This window comes from Syngnathoides biaculeatus, chromosome 23, assembly GCF_019802595.1.
Source record: "Syngnathoides biaculeatus isolate LvHL_M chromosome 23, ASM1980259v1, whole genome shotgun sequence".
Classification (NCBI taxonomy): domain Eukaryota; kingdom Metazoa; phylum Chordata; class Actinopteri; order Syngnathiformes; family Syngnathidae; genus Syngnathoides; species Syngnathoides biaculeatus.
In genome coordinates, this window is record NC_084662.1 from 13,343,686 (window position 1) to 13,366,291 (window position 22,606).

General features: G+C 40.4%; 1 protein-coding gene across 1 annotated transcript in view; it reads left to right on the forward strand.

Annotated features, from left to right (window-relative positions):
- Positions 1 to 6,613, forward strand: part of grik2 (glutamate receptor, ionotropic, kainate 2) — a 99,927-nt gene extending 93,314 nt beyond the window's left edge. Inside the window, exons 15-16 of the mRNA XM_061812782.1 lie at positions 733 to 983; positions 6,062 to 6,613. Of these exons, the coding sequence (XP_061668766.1) occupies positions 733 to 983; positions 6,062 to 6,226 (416 nt within the window). The 3' untranslated portion in view covers positions 6,227 to 6,613. The remainder of the gene's footprint in view (positions 1 to 732; positions 984 to 6,061) is intronic.
- The last annotated feature ends 15,993 nt before the right edge of the window (positions 6,614 to 22,606 follow it).

Sequence of the window (22,606 nt, forward strand, 5' to 3'; positions counted from 1 at the left end):
TTGCGTCGCCGTTCCGGCCTGTTGGTGGTTCTCTGTTTACAAATTCATATTTTTGTTTAGTTTTTTCTGTGGAAGATTTACCATTCCCTGAGTCCCCCGTTTGTCCTTGTTCTGATCCGCCTATAAACCAAGAGTGAATATAATATTTAGCGCCTGCTATTTGGGATCAAGTCTGTTTACAAACAGTGCAGCTCGGCTTGCAGAATTTTTTTTTTTTTTCGTTGACACTTGTTAACGCATCATAATCGCACACAAAAAAATAAATAGTAAAAGATTCAAGTAAAACCAAAGCCATAAAAAAATGTCATCCTCGTTCTTTATACAGCATAATCATTCACTCAGCCCAAACTGTTATTGTTGCACTTGTCTGCATGCATAACTTGCTAAAAAGAAGCCGAATAATTGATGTTGCGCTTAGATTTAAGATGTTGATGTTTTATTATTTGTCATAAAAATCTGTTCCTTTTTCCACAAATGATAATCGGGATTTAATGTTTTTTTTTTCTTCCCGTACTGTACTGAATGTGAATATAACCATAATCTTAAAACCAGGACGCATTTGGTGTGGCGCACCAGCAATTATGACGACAATATGGCAAATAATGATTCTGATTGATGGATGTATTAGTTATGATATCGTTCAGGAGTGTAGTTTTCCTCGAATGTGGCCCACCAAACAAAAAAACCAAGACCTGATCATTTGTTGTTTTTGTGTGCCCCCCCCCCCTGCAGGTTCTCCTTACAGGGACAAAATCACCATTGCCATTCTGCAGCTGCAGGAGGAGGGCAAGCTGCACATGATGAAGGAAAAATGGTGGAGGGGCAACGGCTGTCCCGAGGAGGAGAGCAAAGAGGCCAGCGCTTTGGGGGTGCAGAACATCGGCGGAATCTTCATCGTGCTGGCCGCCGGACTGGTCCTGTCCGTCTTCGTGGCCGTGGGGGAGGTCCTGTACAAGTCCAAGCAAAACGCCCAACTGGAGAAGGTACGATACTGACGGTACGATAATTTTCAGCGGGGGGGCGGGCGACACGGCAAAAATCGATGAAAAATTCAAATCGCAATCTGTATTTTTTATCCGATCTTGATGATCGTCGGTCATGTTTTTTTAAATCGTGTTTTAACCTGCTTTGAAGTGCCAGTTTTAGCCGCCGCGCGGTGAATGAAAGATGCTAGGGAATAGTTCGACATTTCATTAATGCAGCGCTCCTCCTCAAAGTCAATATTTCAAACAGTAAAGTCATCATTATATTTACATACCGAGCAAACAGGGCACATTCAATTTAATATGTATAGTAAAATGTGAGAAACGTTCTCTCAAAAACGCAAAAAAAAAAAAAAAAAATCTAACAGTGCACCAAATCGGAAAAATTTTCATTTTATTTTATTTTATTTGGGGGTGCGTAGTTTTACCGTAGTCCTGTTATGATTCTACATACGCTGTACACGTTTTTGCTAGTCTTAAATGTGCATCCTTTTGAATAAAAATTAGCTATTTTTATCTTGTTGCAAACCATCTGAATAAAGACTATTTTTAGATTGATTGACAAGATTGTTTGATGTTTTGGTGCGGTTACTGCGGCCAGTCGCAGCTAGCTGCTAATGCTCCGTGGTATTAGCGGCTAGTAGCATCTAGTTGCTAATGTTACTTAGCATTAGCATTTATGCAGCAGCACAACAGGTAAAATTAAGTGATGGGCAAAACAGTCTCCGCTCGCATTTTATGGTTTACCACATAAACACTTTGGGTGGTGTTTTTAGTCCCCCAATGACCATTTTTGCCGCTGCGACACAGGAATTAGCCCGCTAGCCAACAAACAGAAAAACAAGCATACAGACAAACAGATAAAACCATTTCCTGCGAGCAGAACGCCCAACTAGAGAAGGTACGATTCTGACGGTACGATTATTTTATTGGAGTGGGCGACACGGCAAAAAGTAAAAATCACAATCTATATTTTTTATTCGATCTTGATGATTGCGTTTTTAAATAATTTTTTTAACCTGCTTTGAACTGCCATTTTTTTTGGGGGGGGGGTGTAATTGTATCATGGTCCTGTCATGCTTCTACATACGGTGTACACATTTCTGCTACTCTTAAATATGCATCCTTTTGAATAAAAATAGATTAGCTATTTTTATCATGTTGTAAACCATCTGAATAAAGACTATTTTTGAGATTGCTTGACACGATTGTTTGCCGCGGTTGCTGCGGCTAGTCGCAGCTAGATGCTAATGCTATATAGAATTAGCAGATAGTAGCAGCTAGCTAGCTACATATGCAGGAGCTCAACGAGTAAAATTAAGTGATGGGCAAAACTGACTCCGCTCGCATTTTATGGTTACCACATAAACACTTTAGTGGTGTTTTTAGTCCCCTAACGACCATTTTTGCCGCTGCGACACATGAATTAGCCCGCTAGCCAACAAACAGAAAAACAAACATACACAGAAACAAATAAAACCATTTCCCGCAAGCAGAACGCCCAACAAGAGAAGGTACGATTCTGACGGCCCGATTATTTTATTGGGGTGGGCGACACGGCAACAATCAAAAAGTAAAAATCCCAATCTATATTTTTTTATCCGATCTTGATGATCATGTTTTTTAAATAGTGTTTTAATCTGCTTTGAACTGCCGGGGTTTTTTTTTTGTTTGTTTTTGTTTTGGGGTGGTGTAATTGTATTATGGTCCTGTCATGCGTCTACATACGCTGTACACGTTTTTGCTACTCTTAAATCTGCATCCTTTTGAATAAAATGGATTAGCTATTTTTATCTTGTTGCAAACCATCTGAATAAAGAGTCTTTTGTAGATTGATTGGCACGATTGTTTGCCGTTTTGGTGTGGTTGCTCCAGCTAGTAGCAGCTAGCTGCTAATGCATGCCTAGCATTAGCGGATAGTGGCAGCTAGCTAGCTACTTATGAAGCAGCACAACTAGTTGCTAAATTAAGTGATGGGCAAAACTGACTCTGCTCGTATTTTATGGTGTTTTTAGTCCCCATCGACTGTTTTTGCCGCTGCGACACAGGAATTAGCCCGCTAGCCAAAAAAACACAAAAACAAACATCCAGACAAAACAAATAAAACCATTTCCCGCAACCCTGAACGAAACACGGGACAGTGCAGCCATTTTCCGAGCGGCCAAACAAACACTTCTGTTCAACCTTGCCTGCTCTCCGCCGAGCGCCGTTCCGGTTTTACAAATGCAACTTTCTAATTTGGCGGCGCGGCGCTGACATTGGTTTGACTTTTTTCGACGGCAACGAGGTCACATGTGTTTTCGCCGCGGCGTCGCTACGGCGGCGTTACTTTAAAAACGGCCCCAGTGCATTTGTTTTCCCCACCTGCCACCTCGCCGCTGATTAGTTTGTGTTTGCGCGTGCGTTCCCGGCACATCTCGGCGATCATTAATCAAGATACCAGCTCGCAGTGTTTGAATCATTTCAAATGCCACAACATCCACGCTTGGCGAGATGGTTGTTCATTTACTCGCCGCCCCCCCGCTCACTCTATTCTCTCTACCTGTCACCTTCGTCCAACATGAAACCAATGGCTTCTTGCTTCTTTCTTTTTTCTTTTTTAATCCGCCTCCTCTTTCCTCTGTTCCCTTTTTTTGCCAGCACACACTTCCGCCGCTTTTCTTCTTCCATAATCACCTCGTTCAGAGAAGGCAACAAGATGTCGTTCGTGCGGCAGTCAAATTGTGTGTCTAAGTGAAAGAAAATTACCTGTTGTCCAAGCCGCCAACGTGTCACACTCCTTCACACAAATTGGATTTAGCATTATCTGAAAGTGATTTTATGGGCATTTATTTGGCTTGGGAATATTGGCCTAGCAAGCGCGTGAACATTTTATATCGTGGGTTTCATGTCATGTACACAATGTAAGGACAAAAACAGTCGAAGAAATCTTCTTCAGACTGACCTTTTTTTGGCTGAAAAATGGATAGTTGTCTTTTTCCAAAGGAATAACTTGAACCTGATTGGTACACGTTTTATACATTCGGCCAGGGTTTTTGAAATTATTAGCACAACTGGATGTACATGCACTAATTAATAAAATACAGTGGTACCTCTACTTACAAACGTCTCCAGTAATGAAAAATTCAGGTTACAAAACGTCCCCTTAGAAAAATATTCTCTAGTTATGAAGGATAATTCAGGATGAGATAAAATAGGCGCTGGATTTGCAGCGCCTCACAGTTCTGAGGGTCCTGGGTCCTGTGTGGAGTTTGCATGTTATCCCCGTGCCTGCGTGGATTTTCTCCGGCCACTCCAGTTTCAGTTACATTTCAAAAACATGCAACATTAATTGGACACTCTAAATTGCCCCTAGGTGTGATTGTGAGTGCGGGTGTTTGTCTTTATGTGCCCTGCGATTGGCTGGCAACCAGTTCAGGTTGTACCCCGCCTCCTGCCCATTAACAGCTGGGATAGGCTCCAGCACTCCCCGCAACCCTTGTGAGGATAAGCAGTGAAGAAAATTGATGGATGGATGGATGGATGGATGGATTTGCAGCCCCCAAATTCCACCTAAGGTAAACATCCTGTATCTTGGTTTGTGTGGCGCAATAGAGCTGCTCTCCCATTGGCTATCGCCGTAGCATCTTCCTGGCATCCCATTGGCTAGGAGGGACGTCACTCTTTACCAATGCTCCTTTCTGATTCCCTTTTGACGCTCAACTGTCACCGAATCGCGCTAGCGCCGTCACATGCTTTCACAAGCTAATCCACATTGATACAACTTTTTCGTTTGTGTTTTTTGAAAGTTTATTCATCTTTCTTCAGCATGGGCCCCAAGAAGCTTAACTGGAATTAAGTTGTGTGCGTGCATACGTTCGTCCTTTTTTTTCTATCAGCTGTCAAACGTTTGCTTCCTCCTCCGTCCCCCACGGTGCTTTTTGCTTGTCACTCAACCTCCTCTTCGCATACTCGCCCAACGCCGAAGATAAATCAACATATTTTTTATTATTCCTTACATGATCTACTATGAATGCTTACTTTTAGCAAGTCGGGGGGCTTTGAACGGATTAGGCTATTTAGATGTAAAAATGCGCCTCTACTTACGAAAAATTCACATCACAAAATGACATCTGGAACGGACTGGTTAGAATATATGGAGTGTAAATTTGACATGAATTCTATTAATAAAAATAAGAACAACTACAAATTGACCAATTCAATCTTTACATCAATAAGGATTCAGTCACCTGGGTATTAGTTTACTAATATTTTCATTTAAATAAACTATACTTCATTTATTTTCATTATTCATTATATTTTTATAATTCATTTAAACTAAAAGCAAACATCTATTTTATAAACTATGAAATAAAAATGAATACAAATATGTGTATAAAATACAATAATGTAAAAAACTTTAAAAAAAGAAGAGGTTAAAAATGAAATCAATAAAATTATTTTTTATTTATGTTTTTGAAAGAAATTCCACTCCCATTTTAAATATTTCATTAAATTAAAATTTAATGACATGGGTTGTGATGTGGTTTCCTAATTTAGCTGTGAGAGAGTCAAACATTTGAAGGAACTGTCAGTTATGTAGTTACTAGGTAATTAAGTACATTTCAGTTATATAACCTTTTTTTCAGAGAGAGTTTGAGAAAGTGTGTCACGTATACTACGTTACACATCTATTAAATATGTATTATGGATATTACAGTTCTACTGTTCAAGAGGAAGATGGCGTTAGATGGAAAAAGATGACACGCTGTGGCGACCCCTTACAGGACAAACGGAAAGGAAAAGAAGAAGACTAAACAGTAAAAACGAATCAAAATAAATGTTTAAAAAGAAAAATCAAAAAATTTACTCACAGGAATTCCTCTCTTTGGGTTTATCTGCTTTTTTTTTTTTGGTTTGTTTTATATGTCCTCTGACGAGACCCCTCCACCAGCAGAAAGTCAATTCGATCAAATTTGCGAGGCGACGCACCGCAAACCTACGTCGGCGTTAGATTTTAATCTCACTGCGCTCTCGGGTGCAGGTGCGCCTCGTGCCGCGGGCCGCGGCATAACCGCCCGTCTGCTTGCTGCTTGCAGAGATCCTTCTGCAGCGCCATGATGGACGAGCTGCGGGTGTCTCTGAAGTGCCAGCGTCGTCTCAGGCAGAAGCCGCAGCCGCCCGTCATCGTTAAGACGGAGGAAGTCATCAACATGCACACGTTCAACGACAGGAGACTCCCCGGGAAGGAAACCATGGCGTGAAAAGACACAAAAATTATAATAATAATAATAAAAATGACTTCCCTCTGTGTGGTGGGGGGGGAATGCATTGAGCGGAGAGCTGGGCGACATCATGACTGACCTTTACCGCCGTGTAAAGTCGACAGTCTTTTTTTTTGTTTGTTTGTTTTTTTTAATTTGTAACGTAGAGAGATGTTTCCTGTGGAAATCGAGCTAGCTGAGCAGTGTCACCTCACTGTGATGGTCATTTTGCGACGGCAGCTGGACACGAAGAGGGCTGTATATGCTGAGAGCGGACTAACACACACACAAAACACACGCGCACACGTTAATAGTGACACAGGATGTAGTTTTTCTGTTTCGAGTCCGACCTGTGTGTGACCCCCCACCCCTTCCTCCCGCTCCCCTCCCCTTCCTCCCGCTCCCCTCCCCTTAGTTTCTTTAGGATTATTTGGAGAATTGAAAAAAATATATATAATAATAATAATAATAAATCACATCAACAAGAAGACGAAGAGTAGACATCGCCAAACTACGAACTGGTGTGTATATTTCAGAATCATCTTCGCCGATTCATCGTACCGTCTTTTTCCTCGTGCCAAAGCTTTTTTTGGTTCAAAAGTCTCAATGTAATGCGCTTCTAATGTCTCTCTGAGTTGTGGTTTTAATGCAGGATTTCTACCAAAAAAAAAGGAAAAAAAAAAAAAGAGTTATAATAATAATAATGTTTGTTTTTGTACAAGATCAAGACATTTTATAGGACTTTGTATCATGGTAGCCGCTCCCGAGGACACGACATGTAGCGGACGCAAAGGAAGCCGCGGCGCCTGGGAGGCTTCCGCACGCTGCTCTGTAGGATTCATCCCGCTCACTTACGCCGCACTCCCGCTTTTTTGGTCTTTTCATTCTTTGTGTGTTTGCGTGTCTGGAGAAAAAAAATATGGCTATGTAATAAAGCTATGCTTAAAGTCACGAAAAAAAAAGGTGCTTATCTTTAAAAACAGACTGCACGTAACGAGGCTTGCTTTTGCTAGGAAATTCAAACGACCGCTAAACAATCGCGTAGGGCTAGCACGCTTCAAGTGAGAAACCCGCGGTACTATAACAGCCGCCATATTTGTAGTTGCCACATAGATTTATGACTATAAATGATTGTTTTCAACCAATCAAGAGACTTACACGTTTTTAGTATTTTTCTCCTTTCCAATGGGTTGTTTTCACCTGACGTCACCCGTTGGGCTGCCTCGAACGGCGGCCATTTTGCATCCCTGAGCTCCCGTTACTCACACATGGGCAAGATGGACGACTGCGTAACAAAGGCGCAATATTGTGCCCTTGATTTTTTAATCTAAGTGACAGAAATCACAAAAGAGGAGCACTTACCTGTGTGCTAACACAGAAAACGAAAGGCGGTGGAATATTATTTTCTTAATATCGAGGCAAACTCCATTTATTCCATTTTTTTTTTCAAAAAGTAAAACCTGTATATTAGCTCACCACAAGCAAAGCGAAATGTTTAAATTAAATTTAAAATGTGTTTGAAATTTGATGAAAATGGCCAAAAGACAAAAGAATTAACAAATCCAGTATTTCACAAAATTCCCGAATCTTTCAAGCAACTAACAAAAAACGATCTTAACTGTAATGTTGGCCTTCTGAAAAGAGTTATCGATTAAGCTTGTTAGCTTAGCTCGGCGACACATCAGCACGATGGCGGTTGAGGCCGGATAGCGGGATAGCAGCAATCATCCACAAAGCCAGGTCTCCGTGAAGCACAGAGCCGCAGAACGTCCAAAGTCTTTCGTCGGAAGCATTAGAAAATGTCCCCGGTTACGAAGACAGACTTACGTACTGGATCGCAAGGCTTTGAAGAGTGCGCCGACGAGCGACTCTGTAAAAAAGCTTCAGCGAATTGGCGAGAGTTGTCGAAAAACAAAGTCAGAAGAAGGCTCTCTGATGGTTAGCAAGTCCTCTCTTGTGTACTTGAATCCCGAGACGCCTGTGAAACACAAAAACAAAAACCGAGAGTATTCCATAGACTTCCACACTGGGTACGCGTTAGGCAGAGAGGTAAAATGGCGGCGCGCAGCGGTGTGTGGCTAATTCAGCAAAAATATGTGACGTCAGTGAAAACAACCCATTAAAATCACCTGAGGCTCGATTGTCAGATTTTTCTAAAATATTACCCACACTTATTATCTTGTTAAAAGCGATTATTTTCCTCACACACTCTGATCTGCTCAGAATACGATCCAACTTTTGTAAAAGTTACACCTCAAAAACTTCGTGATTGTGACATGTAACGAAATAAAACCAATTAGGAATGGACTCGAAGCTAACAATTAGCCCAGATTTTCTTCTTGCTCTTCTGCTTTTATTTTTCTTTTTTTGCACACTGGGCGCCATGTGTCACTCTGCTGCCCCTTACAGGTCACTCCTGGTACTACAGCATTTTTTTTTTCCTCATGCATTTTCGAAATCGCTTTAGAAACTCGTGCACCCGTCCGGGGTAAAAGCTCTTGCTTTTCGAGGACTCAATATATTTGCAGGTCAGTGCTTGCGGTACATGTTCCGTGTCAGCACTCTACCGGACATTATCGTAATACAATCTTCTTCAACCTTTCTCTAATTATTTCTCAATGTCAATGCGTATTGATTTTGACATCCGACGCAAGATGACAGAGGACGCTGACGTCAAAAGTCAGATTGCTACACGCTCCTTCTCAAGCTCTTGAACTCGGAGCGATTAAATCTCTTTCAGCTTGAGAAATATATTGATTTTTTTTTTTTTTTTCCAAGAGCGTTTGATCCAAGACGCTTGAAGGTAGCTGTCGAAAGTCGAACGTGTGACTTTGCTTCGCTAATTAATCGCTCTGCGGTTCACGGTCGTGTTTATCATGCTTAGAACCGGGACTCTGTTTATGTCTGAAAGCCGCTGTACATCACAACAAACGATTTGTCCCCGCTACGCCGCATTTTCAAAAGATTTATGTTCGTGTTCGGAGTCGATTTTCAATCGATTCGCTGATAAAAAAAAAAAAATAATATTTTTAAATTAAATGATGTGTGCAGTGCCAATGTGAGAGCTTGTGTCTGTTTTTGATTAGTGTCAACCACCCTTGGAGGGTAAGCGGTTTGGAAAATGGAAAAATATTTAGTTAGCTGGTTAGTTAGCAGGCATGGGTTGGGATCAGATTTTTTTTTTGGGGGGGGGGGGGATCAAATCAAAGATGGACTTCAAATTTCTACACTGCTTGGCATGATTTAAAACCAAATTTCAAGCACTTATTTTTATGCATCGCTGAGGGGAATTTTTTTTTTGAAAAAAACACGGGCTGTCGAGGCGATTTTTTGTTGCTCACACTGTAAAATAATCCAAAGATATTCAAGGATCGTTACTTCATAATGGAATGAGAAGCACTGACTTTTCCAAGCCACCGGTTTGTCTAATTTTTCAACAGACGAGCTGTTTTTTTGATTGCATTGAATGTAATCTAATTGTTTATTTTTAATACACCGGTCTTGTCTTTATAGGGCAAAGGGACCACATGTTGTCACAACAAAGAAAATATGTAATTGAAAGTGTACAAATAAACAGAAGGTACATCATGATTAAAAACAGAATATTTAAAAAAATGACACAAATGTAACTGCAGAAATAAAATCACAACAAATATATATATAAATATAGCTATTTTTAACTCCTTGCTGTATTTTAGCACATAGTTCAAATGATTCACTTAATTGTCAATTTCCAAGTATTTTAATGGGTAACTTGTAAAAGGGTTGCAAAATAAGCTTGTTTTTGAACGACCGTGTTGTGAGTTTACACAAACACACGCAAGCGGGTTTGCCGCTCCTTCTCCATCCAACGCTGTTCACTTAATCGGCGCCAAGGATTTGCACCACACAACTGCACGGGGGATACACACAAACACACATACACAGGGACATCTGCGCTGTATATGAAATGATCCCCCTTTGTATGATGGTGTGTGTGTGTGTGTGTGTGTGGGTGGGGCGAACATGATGCTGAAACCATGTTTTTTTTTTCTTCCACCCCCCCACCCCACCCCACCCCCATCCCACCCAGTGTTGCTGTTATGTGCTGTGCAGTTATAGATTTAGCGGTGCTGGTTGACATGACTGAACACGTGTATTAGAGACTTCACAACAAAAGGCTGTGCTGTTAAAAAAAAAAAAAAAATTAAATCACGGGAAATTGACATTTTCACAAACACAGTATTGTCATTAAAATGTGCCACCATTGCAGTTTGGTATGCATGTATTATTACAATTTTTTTATTATCTGAATGATAATCTATTTCTTTTTTTTTTTTTACAATTATTACATTCACAAAAGAAGTTGACCTCTGCAACTCATCAATGCAACAGAACCTATTTTTCAACTCTGAAAAAAAAATCCTTTCCTAAGGTCGTAACATATCCTGAATTAGCATGTAATTACATAAATTCTCTGTAGCCGCTGACACAGTCATGAAATTAAAATGACTGTAAATTTAATTACTATTGTTTCATTGTATTCAAGGTATACATTTTTAATATGAATCTAGTAAAAGTACTGAACTGTGGGGAAACTCACCTTTTCGCTTTAGTCAAAACTGCGCTCAGCGCCGGACTTCGGTATCCGGCATGAGTCCCCCTCCAAACTACATCAGGACTCGGGCACCTCTGTTGGCATCAGTGGTTGTCACATGCAATTCTGAGCTACTTGCTTATTATTACTTGGCTTATTCCTACCACAGCGGTGTGATGTTAGCCATCCAGCTATGCCTAAACCTACAAAAAAAAAAAAAAAATGCAGCCTGCCTGGATACTGCAATTGACGAATCAGCTCAGTGATGTAATTTAAAGCCACAAACGAGAAGGCGATGCCGCAGATGAGACCGCTAGCCAAGCGGAGCCCCGTCCGCTGGTTAGCTTGTAAGCTAGCTATTTGCTGCTCGGTGACGGTGACGACTCAAAACATATGCGGATATATTTTAACAGCTCAAATGTTAACAAAGGGAATATATATATTAAAAAATTTATTGTTTAGAAGACAGTGTATTTATTTTCCCTTTACAGGGACGAAGATCTATGGCATTTCGCACGATGCAAACAGTAAACTAGTGACCTTTTCCTTCGACAACTAGGTTTTACTGTGGAAACTGAGTGAGTCTTCTTTTCATTTCCTTAAAGTGACGTTAAACACTATAGCGAGAGGGGTTGTATCATACAGCATTTACTTAATGTGTGAGTTTAAATGTGTTGAATGAATGTGGAATGTCAAACTATATATATATATATATATATATATATATATATATATACATACATACATATATACTGTATATATATGTACATACATACATATATACTGTGTATTTATGTACATATATATGTACACATACTGTGTGTGTCTGTACATATACTGCATGTGTATATATACAGTATGTACATATTTACACACTGTATATATATATACTTTATTCATATTGTATGCATGTATATATACATATATATATGTATGTGTGTATTCTGTATATATGTATATATACATATATATATATATATATATATACTGCATATGTATATATACAGTATGTAAACATGTTCACACTATATATATGTATATATACCATGTGTGTATATATATATATACATATACATAAATTTATATTGTATGTATGTATATAAATGTATGTACATATATAGGTACACATTCTGTGTGTGTGCGCGTGTGTGTGAATATATATATATATATATATACATACTTCATGTGTATACAGTATGTATATGTTTACACGCTGTGTATATATACCGTGTGTGTGTATATATATATATATATATATATATATATATATATATATATATATATATATTATATATATATATATATACACACATATATTGTATGTATGTATATAAATGTATGTACATATATATGTAAACATATTGTGTGCGTATATATATATATACTGTACAGCTTGCAGATTTTGTCAAAATTGCAGCTTTTCCCCGGTACGTATCGCACACGATAAACAGGAGTTCACTGTCGCATCTCTCTGGTCTTCGGTAATACGCCATCAAGAGAGCGCGAATCCAGATGAGCGCGACAATTTGGCTTTGGTAATAACGATGCACGACCTGATTAAGCGAGCCCCGCAATGTTCCACGCCGGCTGTTTTTTATCGGTTATTGCAATTTGCCGGCCGCGGGCGTCGAGACACCTCTGCCTTTCATGACCGTTGTTTGTTTGTTTGTTTGTTTTGTTGTTTATTTGCGAGAGGGAGCTACTTGCAGCTGCGCAGCCCCAACCGTACCGCAGCCCCAACGGCCGCCCTCCAGATTGACACGGAAGGTCAGAGAAGGCGTTAGCGCGCCCACAGACGATCGTTAAGTCTGTCACACTTACTTCCATCAAATTAAGTCCCTCTTCCTCCTTTTCCTAAGTGCTGCTTGGAACACCATCCTTGGATAAAGTCGCGTTCATTAGGCAATTAATGTGTGTATGAATGTGACTTTGCTTTGACGTGCGTAGCCTCCACGACACTGGCCAAAAGCTCCTGACAGATTGGTGGATTTTATAGAGAATAAAGATAAAATCAGACGTTAGTAAATGTTACATGGACACCGAGGGGATGGAAATTTTATTTATTGTTTTACTTTGGTCTATTTTTCCTCATCAAAAAGACACATACAGTCCGCGTTGAAGCTAAATATCCTGTCATCGTTCGGCGCCAGTCGCCGATTCCCGAGACAGCGCTGATATTCGAGGCGTCCAAATGAGTGTTGCCGCGATGCGGCACGTGTGAGGTGGGAATTCGTTCGCCGCGCGTCAGGTGTGGAGTGTTTGAAAGCGGAGGATTTTGTGCAAACGAGGACGACGCGCGTGGCGGACGACGTGCCAAAACGTGTTGGCCTGCCACCAACTCGCCCGACTCATTTAAGAAAGCTTCGACCGGAATGTGTGCGCAAGTCCATTTTTCCCAAGTACAACACAAATATGGATGCCCAGAAGTGTAAAAAAAAAACCCCAAAAAAACCATTTGTGTCTGTGTGTTTTCACACCGTCAAATGCTCGAAACAGAATACAATGATTTGCACATCATTTTCACCCTATATTCATTTGAATATACCACAAAGACCATATTTAATGTTTAAACAAATGTATCTTATTGTTTGTCCTAATATTCTGTTATTCAGAATGTGAATCCTGCAGCAGATTACAAAAAAAAGATGGAACAGGACGAACAAAATACTGGAAAATTTGAGGCGGTGTTGTGATTGGGTATAAAAGGAGCAACCCCGAAAGGCTCAATTTTTCACAAGCAAGGAAGAGATGAATTTCACCACTTTTTGAACGTTTTGCAATGTACAATGGCAGGAAATGTATGAATTTTATCACCTAGGCTTCATCACATTGTTAAATATTATATCTATGTCATTGTTTGAGCAATATTTAATCATGCTTGGGCGAGTATCGGCAAATCTGTCGCGCTACGCATTCGCACACCACCTGACAGGAAGTTACGTTCACGATAACAAAAGGAAACTCTCCACACTTTGGGGAGAACAGATAAAGGAATACAAATCCCCTAAGAGGACAAAATTATTCCGATGAAACACTTGCTGTTGTTTGAAGGTGATGTAACACAGTTGTAAACATGCCTCATGTCCCAGCATTTTTAGGAATGGGTTGCAGGCACCAAATTCGACTGCATAATTGCAAAATTAATAACAAAGTTTATCAGTTTGAGCATTATATATCTTGTTTTTGCACTGTATTTGATTGAATGTAGGTTGGAAAGGGTAATCAAAACATTGGAGTCTGTTTTTGACAGTTTACAGAAGGTCCCTACGTCATCAGAATTGAGGTTTGTAGTACTAAGAGTCCGAACCTTCGGCAAGGAGGTAGACTTGACTTGAAGAGTAGAAAAGATGTGAAGCCAAGGTCAGATGGGCACATTATCCTCTGATTTTGGTTCTGAATGCGATTCTGCTGCTGCTCAGATGTATTCTACTGCAATACAAGGCCGCTGCCTACTGGGCGTGCCAAAATACTGAAAAATCTTTGACTTTTTTGCTCCATTATCTTGCTGTTTTTTTTTTTTTTTTTGGGTGTGTACAGTATTATATGTAAAAATAAAAATAGTTTCTTCACCTTACCTACACTAATGGATCGATTTGAAGCTATAATGCATAATTCCTGTTGCTCTCTACGTTGACTTCCGACTGCCAATCGTCGTTTTCTCCACAAGGCTCGAGGTTGAATATACACCAACCTTAAACAAAATGGCTGAAGCCAAAATGTGAGTAGTTCGCTGTTATGGGCGAATTTACGTGTTCTAACCACGGGAGCAAAATGCCTCATTTCAGTGCTGTCGCTTCTGCTACATCATTTGTGGTGCGCCACCAACTGACCTGGAGCAGAAATGCATATGTATGCTGATGTTGTAGCGGGGTGTGTGAAATAACGTGCTGTATTCTGGATAATCCATCACTAAAACGCACACAACAATCAATAACAACTATCTTGGAAAAAGGGCAATATTTATAGACATAAACCGTCTGTGTTGTGACGTCACGTGACGTGCTTCAACTTTCCTACATGATGACGGATTGACATACTTGAGTATCTATGTAAAGAAGGATCAACACTTCAACTCTATTACAATGTTCGCTTATAAATTGAAATTGTGGCAGGTGAGTGTCGACTCCCGTACAATATTATTCTGATTGGCTGGCTCTGGCTGAGACCCACTCAGACCGGTTCAAATCGTTTCAGACCAGTTTAGATCGGTTCAAACCAGTTTCGACCAGCTGAAACTGGTTAAGACTGGCATAGATTAGTTTAGACTGGATCAGACTGGTCTGAATTGGTCTAGACCCTTTCAGACTAGTTCAAACCGGTTCTGACCACTTCAAAGTGGTTTAGAATGATACAAACTAGTTTTGATCGGTCTAGACCCTTTCAGACTAGTTCAAACTGGTTCAGACCACTTCAAAGTGGTTTACAATGATTCAGGTCGGTTTAGACTGGTACAATCTAGTTTTGATCGTTTCAGATTTGTATTCTAACTGGCCTAAAGCGGTTTGAACAGATTTGAACCAGTCTAAACGTGTCTGAATGGGTTTTAACAGTCTAAACCGTTTTTGAAACGGTCAAAGACAGTTTGAACCAGTTGAAACTGGTTTGAACTGCGTTTTGCGTTCCTTACTTTGACGCATTGGTACCACGATCTGCAATTACCTCGAACTACCGGTACCCCGACGTGTCATGGGTCCCCTATTATACGTGTATACTTGTTTTGTTTTTCAAAAATACTACTCTCCATTTATATATATATACACACACACACATACACTGTAACATTAAGGAAACAGTATAAATAGTTTTTTTTGCTTTTTTCCGATGATGAGGCGATCTCATATGTCTGTTCTGTTTACATTTTCAAAAGAATTTTCTTATTTGTATTCTTCCATGCGCATTCTGCATCTCGCAAAACGCTGAGCGACTGCTGTGCTGCCTTCTGACAAGCAGCACTCCCAGTTTTCCCTCACTAGACTCTCACTCAAATGTTCCTTCAGGTGCTTCCTGTCGCTCATCGCAGAACCATCAGCCCCCCTTTTTTTTCCACCCTCTTTCATCCGAGTCATTTCCTCCCTCATCTTATGGGCCAGCCAAATGGACGAGAAGAGATGTAACGTTTGATCTGCTCATACGTGAACTCCCAAAATGCACCAAAACTAAATAGGCTATTTTTATTTGTCTTATTCAGAGTACACTTGATCACAGCAAATTGACTACAAAATGACTCATAATGACCTCCGCGTTTTAGCCTGTAAAAGAATACCCCCCACCCCCAAAAAACAAAACAAAAAAAAAAAAACTGACTCTTGGCCGTCATTACACATAGTGCATTTTAATGACGGATGAATAATTCAGGTGCAATAGTGGATGGAAAAGTCCTGCAAGTACGCGGTGGCTCTTTGATGGAGAGACAGGCAGCCATCTGCATGTTTATGTGCAATTTTTTTCGCTGTTGTTGTTTTTTTTTTTTTTTTTTTGAGTCGGGGGGTTTCATGCACCGCAGTGTGTCGTACAAACACACATTTGCCTTGTATTCCCAATGCCTCACCGGAAAAGGTTAAAGCATACAGCCTGGAGGCGGCACAACAAAGGTCAACGTGCAGTTTAGGAATGAGGAATAGGACAAGATAGAGAACTGTGTGCAATTTAAAAAAAATAAAATAAAATAAACACATCTGTACAGGAGATGCAACGAGCGCACACACACACACTTTGTCTGTGAATGCAATCTGACCTTGGCGAATCTCTAGAGATGCCGTATGGAAAATGGTACGGGCAGGTAACAAAGGGAGCCGTAAACAAAGTGTTGGTTAAATCGGAGGCGTCGTGAGGGATCGAAGGGGAAAACGGAGTGATGAGGAGGTGATGAGCAGCCAGGATTCGGGGTGGGGGGGGATGATGGAGGAAGTGGCACGATGCTGCTCCCCAGTGGACACCAGGAAATCAACACCGAGGGAGGAAAAATTGAAGCCAGCTTGATGAGAGTTTTGGGTGGAATCATTGCCACATTCTTTAGAAGTGACATTTTACAGTACCAATTAATTAATTAACATATCAATGTTAATCTGTTATGTAAGCTTTATCATAAATAAGGTGAAAATAGTGGTTGAGCACTTAAAAAACAAAGTCGACATATTTAAATGTCAAAATAATGGGTTTATTTTCCAATCAAGTAAAACATTTCAGACATATTTAGCAACTGAATCCATGATTGACAGAATTTTTTTGTTAAAAAAAAAAGCAGTACACTAAGATTAAGGGTGGGAAATAATAATAAGAAAACATTTTTCCCCAATCGATCAGTGCTTACGCGTTGCTTTCAAAGATAAGAGAGCGCACATGACTCCCGCTGGCAACAATGTCACGTTGGAAAAAAAAAATGAAATAAAAATGAGGTCATTTGTCAGTATAAGTATGTATGTGTAGCTATATATATATATATATGTAATGTCCTGGTTGGAATAATTTTACAGCTTTCAGGTTGATTTCGCGTACGAGGACATAATAAGGCCATAAAAATGAGAAATGAACTTCACACATTCGATGCACTGTTTCCCTGTGAAGGTAAAAAGACAGTTGAGGCATGTGAAGGGAAAGTATTCCTTAAATTAACACAAGTAAGGATTTTGAGCGTCATAAATAAACCGTGTTCAGTAAAATTTTGGGGGAAATAATTATTCAACTTGTTTATGGTGACTTTAACACAAGCCCTGTGATTAAAACGGCTGCCTTGACATTAACGCATGATGATAAAACACCTGATACATTGCCAAGAATCATTTCTTAACATGGCATAGTTGTGTATGTTTTCATACTTGTGTGTTTTTGTGTCGAGGAGCTTGTGCTAAATTCATCTTAAAAATGAAAATTTAAAAAAAGCCGCTGCTGTAATGGGTTTAACAATGGAGAGTTGAACAATTTCCATAAATGCTTGACAAAATTTACAAAATCACAAAAAAAAAAAAAGTTGTGTATGGACTTGGACTTAGTTGTTTTTCAAGATTAACATTCACCCATTACACGGCGACCCGAGCAAGGAGACCGTGGAACACAGACTTCAGTCGTCGACAACCGAACAAACTGTTTCGGTCCAGAGACCCCTCACAAGGATGAGATTATTTTATATACCTTTTCATAACGCAAACAGCAATTAAACTCTAAATGGCTGCAGAATTCAAGCGTAGTTTCTTTTCGGGGGTGAAGAAAAGACTCCCTCTGGAGGTCCGAGGGACCCCGGTCTGAGAACCCCTGGTCTAGAATGTCGGTGGGCCGGCCAGGAAAGCCCTTGTGCTCAATTAATGCTGGCGCTAACATTCCAGTTACAAATTGTGAGTCAATTTTTTCCGCTCTAAAACAATAAAATATACATTTCACCACATATGTCATGTTCGGCACATAGAGTACATTCAGTCCACCTCTGAACAAGTCTCTGTTGGTTAAAAAGAGAAATGTACAGAACACATTACTGGTTAGAAAAATGGAGCTCGATCAGTAGTTACATTGATTGGTGAAAAACACAGCGAAATAATTACAAAATTGAAGTCTTTTTTTTCTTAAGGGTGCACTCACACTAGGCCATACGTATTGTGCTTAAACACACTTGACACCCAATTCTTGAGTTGTTTGACAAATTCAAAAATGCAGTGCCGGTGAATGTCCTGAGCCAGGCTGGGCCACGGCCAAGAGGGGCGTGGCCACTGCCCTGCCCGGTGACACCTGTCGCCGCCCACAGCAGTTTCATATTGGGACTGTAATTAGATGGTGTATTTAAGATGGAGTTTTAGTCACTGGCATTCGCCAGTTCGTTGTGCCCTGAATAAAACGTAACGTCGTGGCCTTGTCCCGGAGTCCTGCATTTGGATCCACCCCCGCACCAGAGGATCGTGACAGTGAATGCTTTTCACAGGGGGGTAATCAATGACGTGATCATCTTTTCTTTTCTTAATTTTTAGATGAATATTAATTGATGCGAGTCTTGAACAAATTGCTCTCCTATGTTGTGCCAGGTGTTTGTGAGAAGTCTGCTCGGTACAAAATCATGCACTTCTCAACCGGCGACGTCCTCACCGCCGACAGTGAGAGAGAGAAGTTGCAAATAAGCTGCTTAAATATCGTCGCTGTTGGTATCCTAACTGGGTCGTCGAAAAATCCACCGCGAATACCCGAGCCCGACAATAGAAAACAGGAGGCGGCGTGTTTTCTTCCCTTTCGTGGCAGGTTTTCTCCGACAAACTTTGAGGGATTTACTCCAAACATAATGTTGCAATGCAAGCGCAGAGAAAAGCTGGTTCTGGTCCCCCCGAGAAACAAACTCAGCAATGTTGTCTTTGCGAGAGCAGCGTAGAAAAGCAGATGAGCGCAACGTTGGAGAGACCAAGCAGCCTTTAAACATAAACGTATGGCACAACATAAAGGAGGAGCTTGGTGTTTGCACACCGCTTTTAAACCAGCAACTCTTCCTATCCAGAATGCGGCTGTTGCCGGTGTGACGGTCTGAGCGCTCCCCCGTGCTGAAAAGTCTCCTTGTGATTAATGTGCATGCGTTACTAACACTCTGAGTACGCAGCCGATGCTTACTGGGAAATCCCCCGGTCTCATAGTTCCCCTTCTTCTACATAGAGGGAAGCTAACATACGTTATATCCTACCCTAACCTTAAAACAAAAGTTGATAAAAAGATATACACATATACGTACGTTCGCTGTGTTCGTCTTTCTGAGACGTCCATAGTGCTACGTGTGAATTTTGACTAATGTCACCTTTGTTCAAAGCAGCAAAATGCGACAAGGTCACACCGTTGTGACAGTCTGAGCACTCCCCCGAGCTAAAAAGTCTCCTTGTGATTAACGCATGTTAGGGTTATATTATAACGTGTGTTAGCTACCTCTATGAAGAAGAAGGGGAGCTATGAGACCGGGGGATTTCCCAGTAAACGTCTGCTACGTACCCAGAGTTCCCCTGTTAGTAACGCATGCACATTAATCACAAGGAGACTTTTCAGCACGGGGGAGCGCTCAGACCGTCACATCGGGCGACGCCGACAACGCCCCTTCTGTGACACCGAAAAAGGACGACTCCGGATTGACAAGAAGAAGCTTTTTGCAATGAACGTGAAAAGTCTTCAACAAAGTCAGCTTCACGAGAATAAATTTGGAATATTACAGTAATAAACATGTATTTGTTAAATTATGTAACAAGTCATATTTTTTTTAACCAATAATAGTAATTAGCCGCAGCAAGCCTATGTTTTGACATGTAATAAATTATCATAAACTTAACAAAAGTTGTCTTGTCGCAATGCAACTTATTTATTGTAACTTTCTTTTCTTTTCAGCGGGCTGATTTTTTTTGTTTTTGTTGTGCATAACAAATTAAGCCCACATTTTTTTGACAAATGCGGAAAAGCGAGGGGGAAAGGGCTAACCGTGCTGAAGTAAATAAATATCCCAGTGTGAGTGCACGTTGATAAAATACTTCATAAAAGCATCTCAGTCCCAAGTAGGCCCAAGGCATTAAACAATGGGCTTTTCCTAATGTCATCACTTAGTTTTAGTTTGGGGAGGGGACATTTTGTAATGCTTTTGCAACGTCGACACGAGTAGAAAAAAAAACGATTGCCACACAAAAAGGGCGCATCATCTCTTGATTATCCTCAGCTGTAAAAAAAAAAAAAAAGTACAGACGGCGGCACAACTATTTGGTCAAAGACAAACGGAAAGAAAGACGGGCACTCCGGCAATTTGCCAAAATAGTTCCGATAAAACTGCGTCATCCCAACATGCGGCAAGACCGACACCTTTCCCAACAAGCGTGAGGGAGGAGGTAGACGTGGGAGGTCGGGAGTTATTATCATCAAAATTCAAAGGAAGCAGAACATATGAGGTAGGTATTTTTTTGCTGTGAGCTAAACTAACAAAAAAAAAACAAGGGGGGTGGTGGGGGAGAAAGATTTCGGAGTTTGCAGCGACTTGGGGCAAACTCCCACCTTGATACAATAGAAACCCACAGGAAAAAAAAAAAATTACAAAACAGAAATGTAAAACGCAAGAGGTAGATAATGATATCAGTACACTAGCCGGTTCCATTAGTCTCTCTTATCTGCGGAGTGGATGATTCCCATAAGAATATACAATTCTTTGTTTTGGTTAATTCCCTGAGAACATTTCATCATCCTGAGAGAGGACCACTGTGTTAAAAAAAAAAAAGAGATAGAAAATAAAAGTACATCATACACACACATATATATATATATATATATATATAAAAAGATGTGGTCGGCTGCCACAGGTGAGCACGGGCGGTTCTGTTCTGCGTGGTTTGGTCATACATCAGCATCGGTGAGGTTAGATGCAAACATTCCAAAATAAAAGGTGTACTAAAAAAAAAAAATTAAAATCTTATTCTGAATGAGCAAGGTTAGTGAGCCCTTCGATAAGTCATAACTTTGTAAGTTTTAAGGATATAAAATTTAATCCAGACTCTTGGGGATGAATACAGCATTATTTTCTCATAAAGGGACATTTTGTTTAAATATATGAATACGGTGGAATTATGATTTTGTGTTGCAAGCTAAAATACATCCATCTTGTCTGGTTATTTCTAGCCGCTGTGTTGCGTTAGTTATCTCATTTTATTAAATTAAGTTTTGATTTACCACAAGTCCCAAATCTTTGTTCATCTATCCGTGCCGGCGACGTATCGTGACAGGCAGAATAATTTAATTCTCTTCCACATGTTGTCATTTAGTTTGTGTTCAATTAAACTGGCCCATTATTCACACTACAATTAAGAGATTATCTTTTTTTTAAAGCATATAGTTCTTGATATATTTATATATATATATTTTTTTTTTTGTGTTGTACTTTAAATTTTGAGGAAATACACTATACCAAATTGTTCCATTTAAAAGCTGTCTGTTGATTTGACCGTTTAAAAAAAAAAACAATAACAACACACTAGCGGTACTTGGCATTAGCATGATACAAAGTTATCGAAATTGTCAAAACGTCACGAGGCGACTTATCATCGCCAGGAGCCGAATTGAAATCCGCTCATTTCACATTCAATACGGTCGGAGATGAGCTGCGAGGTCACGAGCTGGGAGCGCTCCCCGAAAGCGGCGGCGGGACTCAGGCGGACTGCTCGCGACCTCCATTTTGAAAGAGCAAAAAGAGTCCCACACCTTTGGTTAAACACGGTAATACGTGCCATGGAAGTGTTTGTTTGCTTTTAAGTAGCAATGGCTTGATAAAAGGACCGAAATAGGCACACTTGATTCGTCTACTGATTGCAAGGAGCTGTCGCTTCTCACATAAACATTCCACTGAACTGTTACCATAATTTCCGGCCTACAAGCCGCGTCTTTTTCACACGCTTTCAACCCTGCGGTTTATGCGGTGATGTGGGTAATTTGTGCATTTTTTTTTCTAATGGCCGGAAGGGAGGCACTCGAGCGGAAAGGGCAAGAATGAGACCGGTGGAATATATGTGCTGAGAGTGACATTTACCGCCCATGTTAGCACTGTGGCTAGCGCGTTGCTGCTGTGTTACTGGCGTGTCTCAGTGATATTTACCGGTACGTTTTATTTTAACCGGCCCTGTCAGCGTGGCGCTAGTGTTAGCGCGGCGCTAGCGTTAGCACTAGCGTTAGCGCGGCGCTAGCATTAAACTCTTTCTGTGTGTCTTTGTAAATATCTCGTGTTTCAATGTGGGTCTCAATGTGGGCGCTATCTATGTACCAAATGGTATTTCCTTTACAATTGTACTCGGTAAGGCTTGTAACCAGGTGCGCTCTATAGGCCGGGA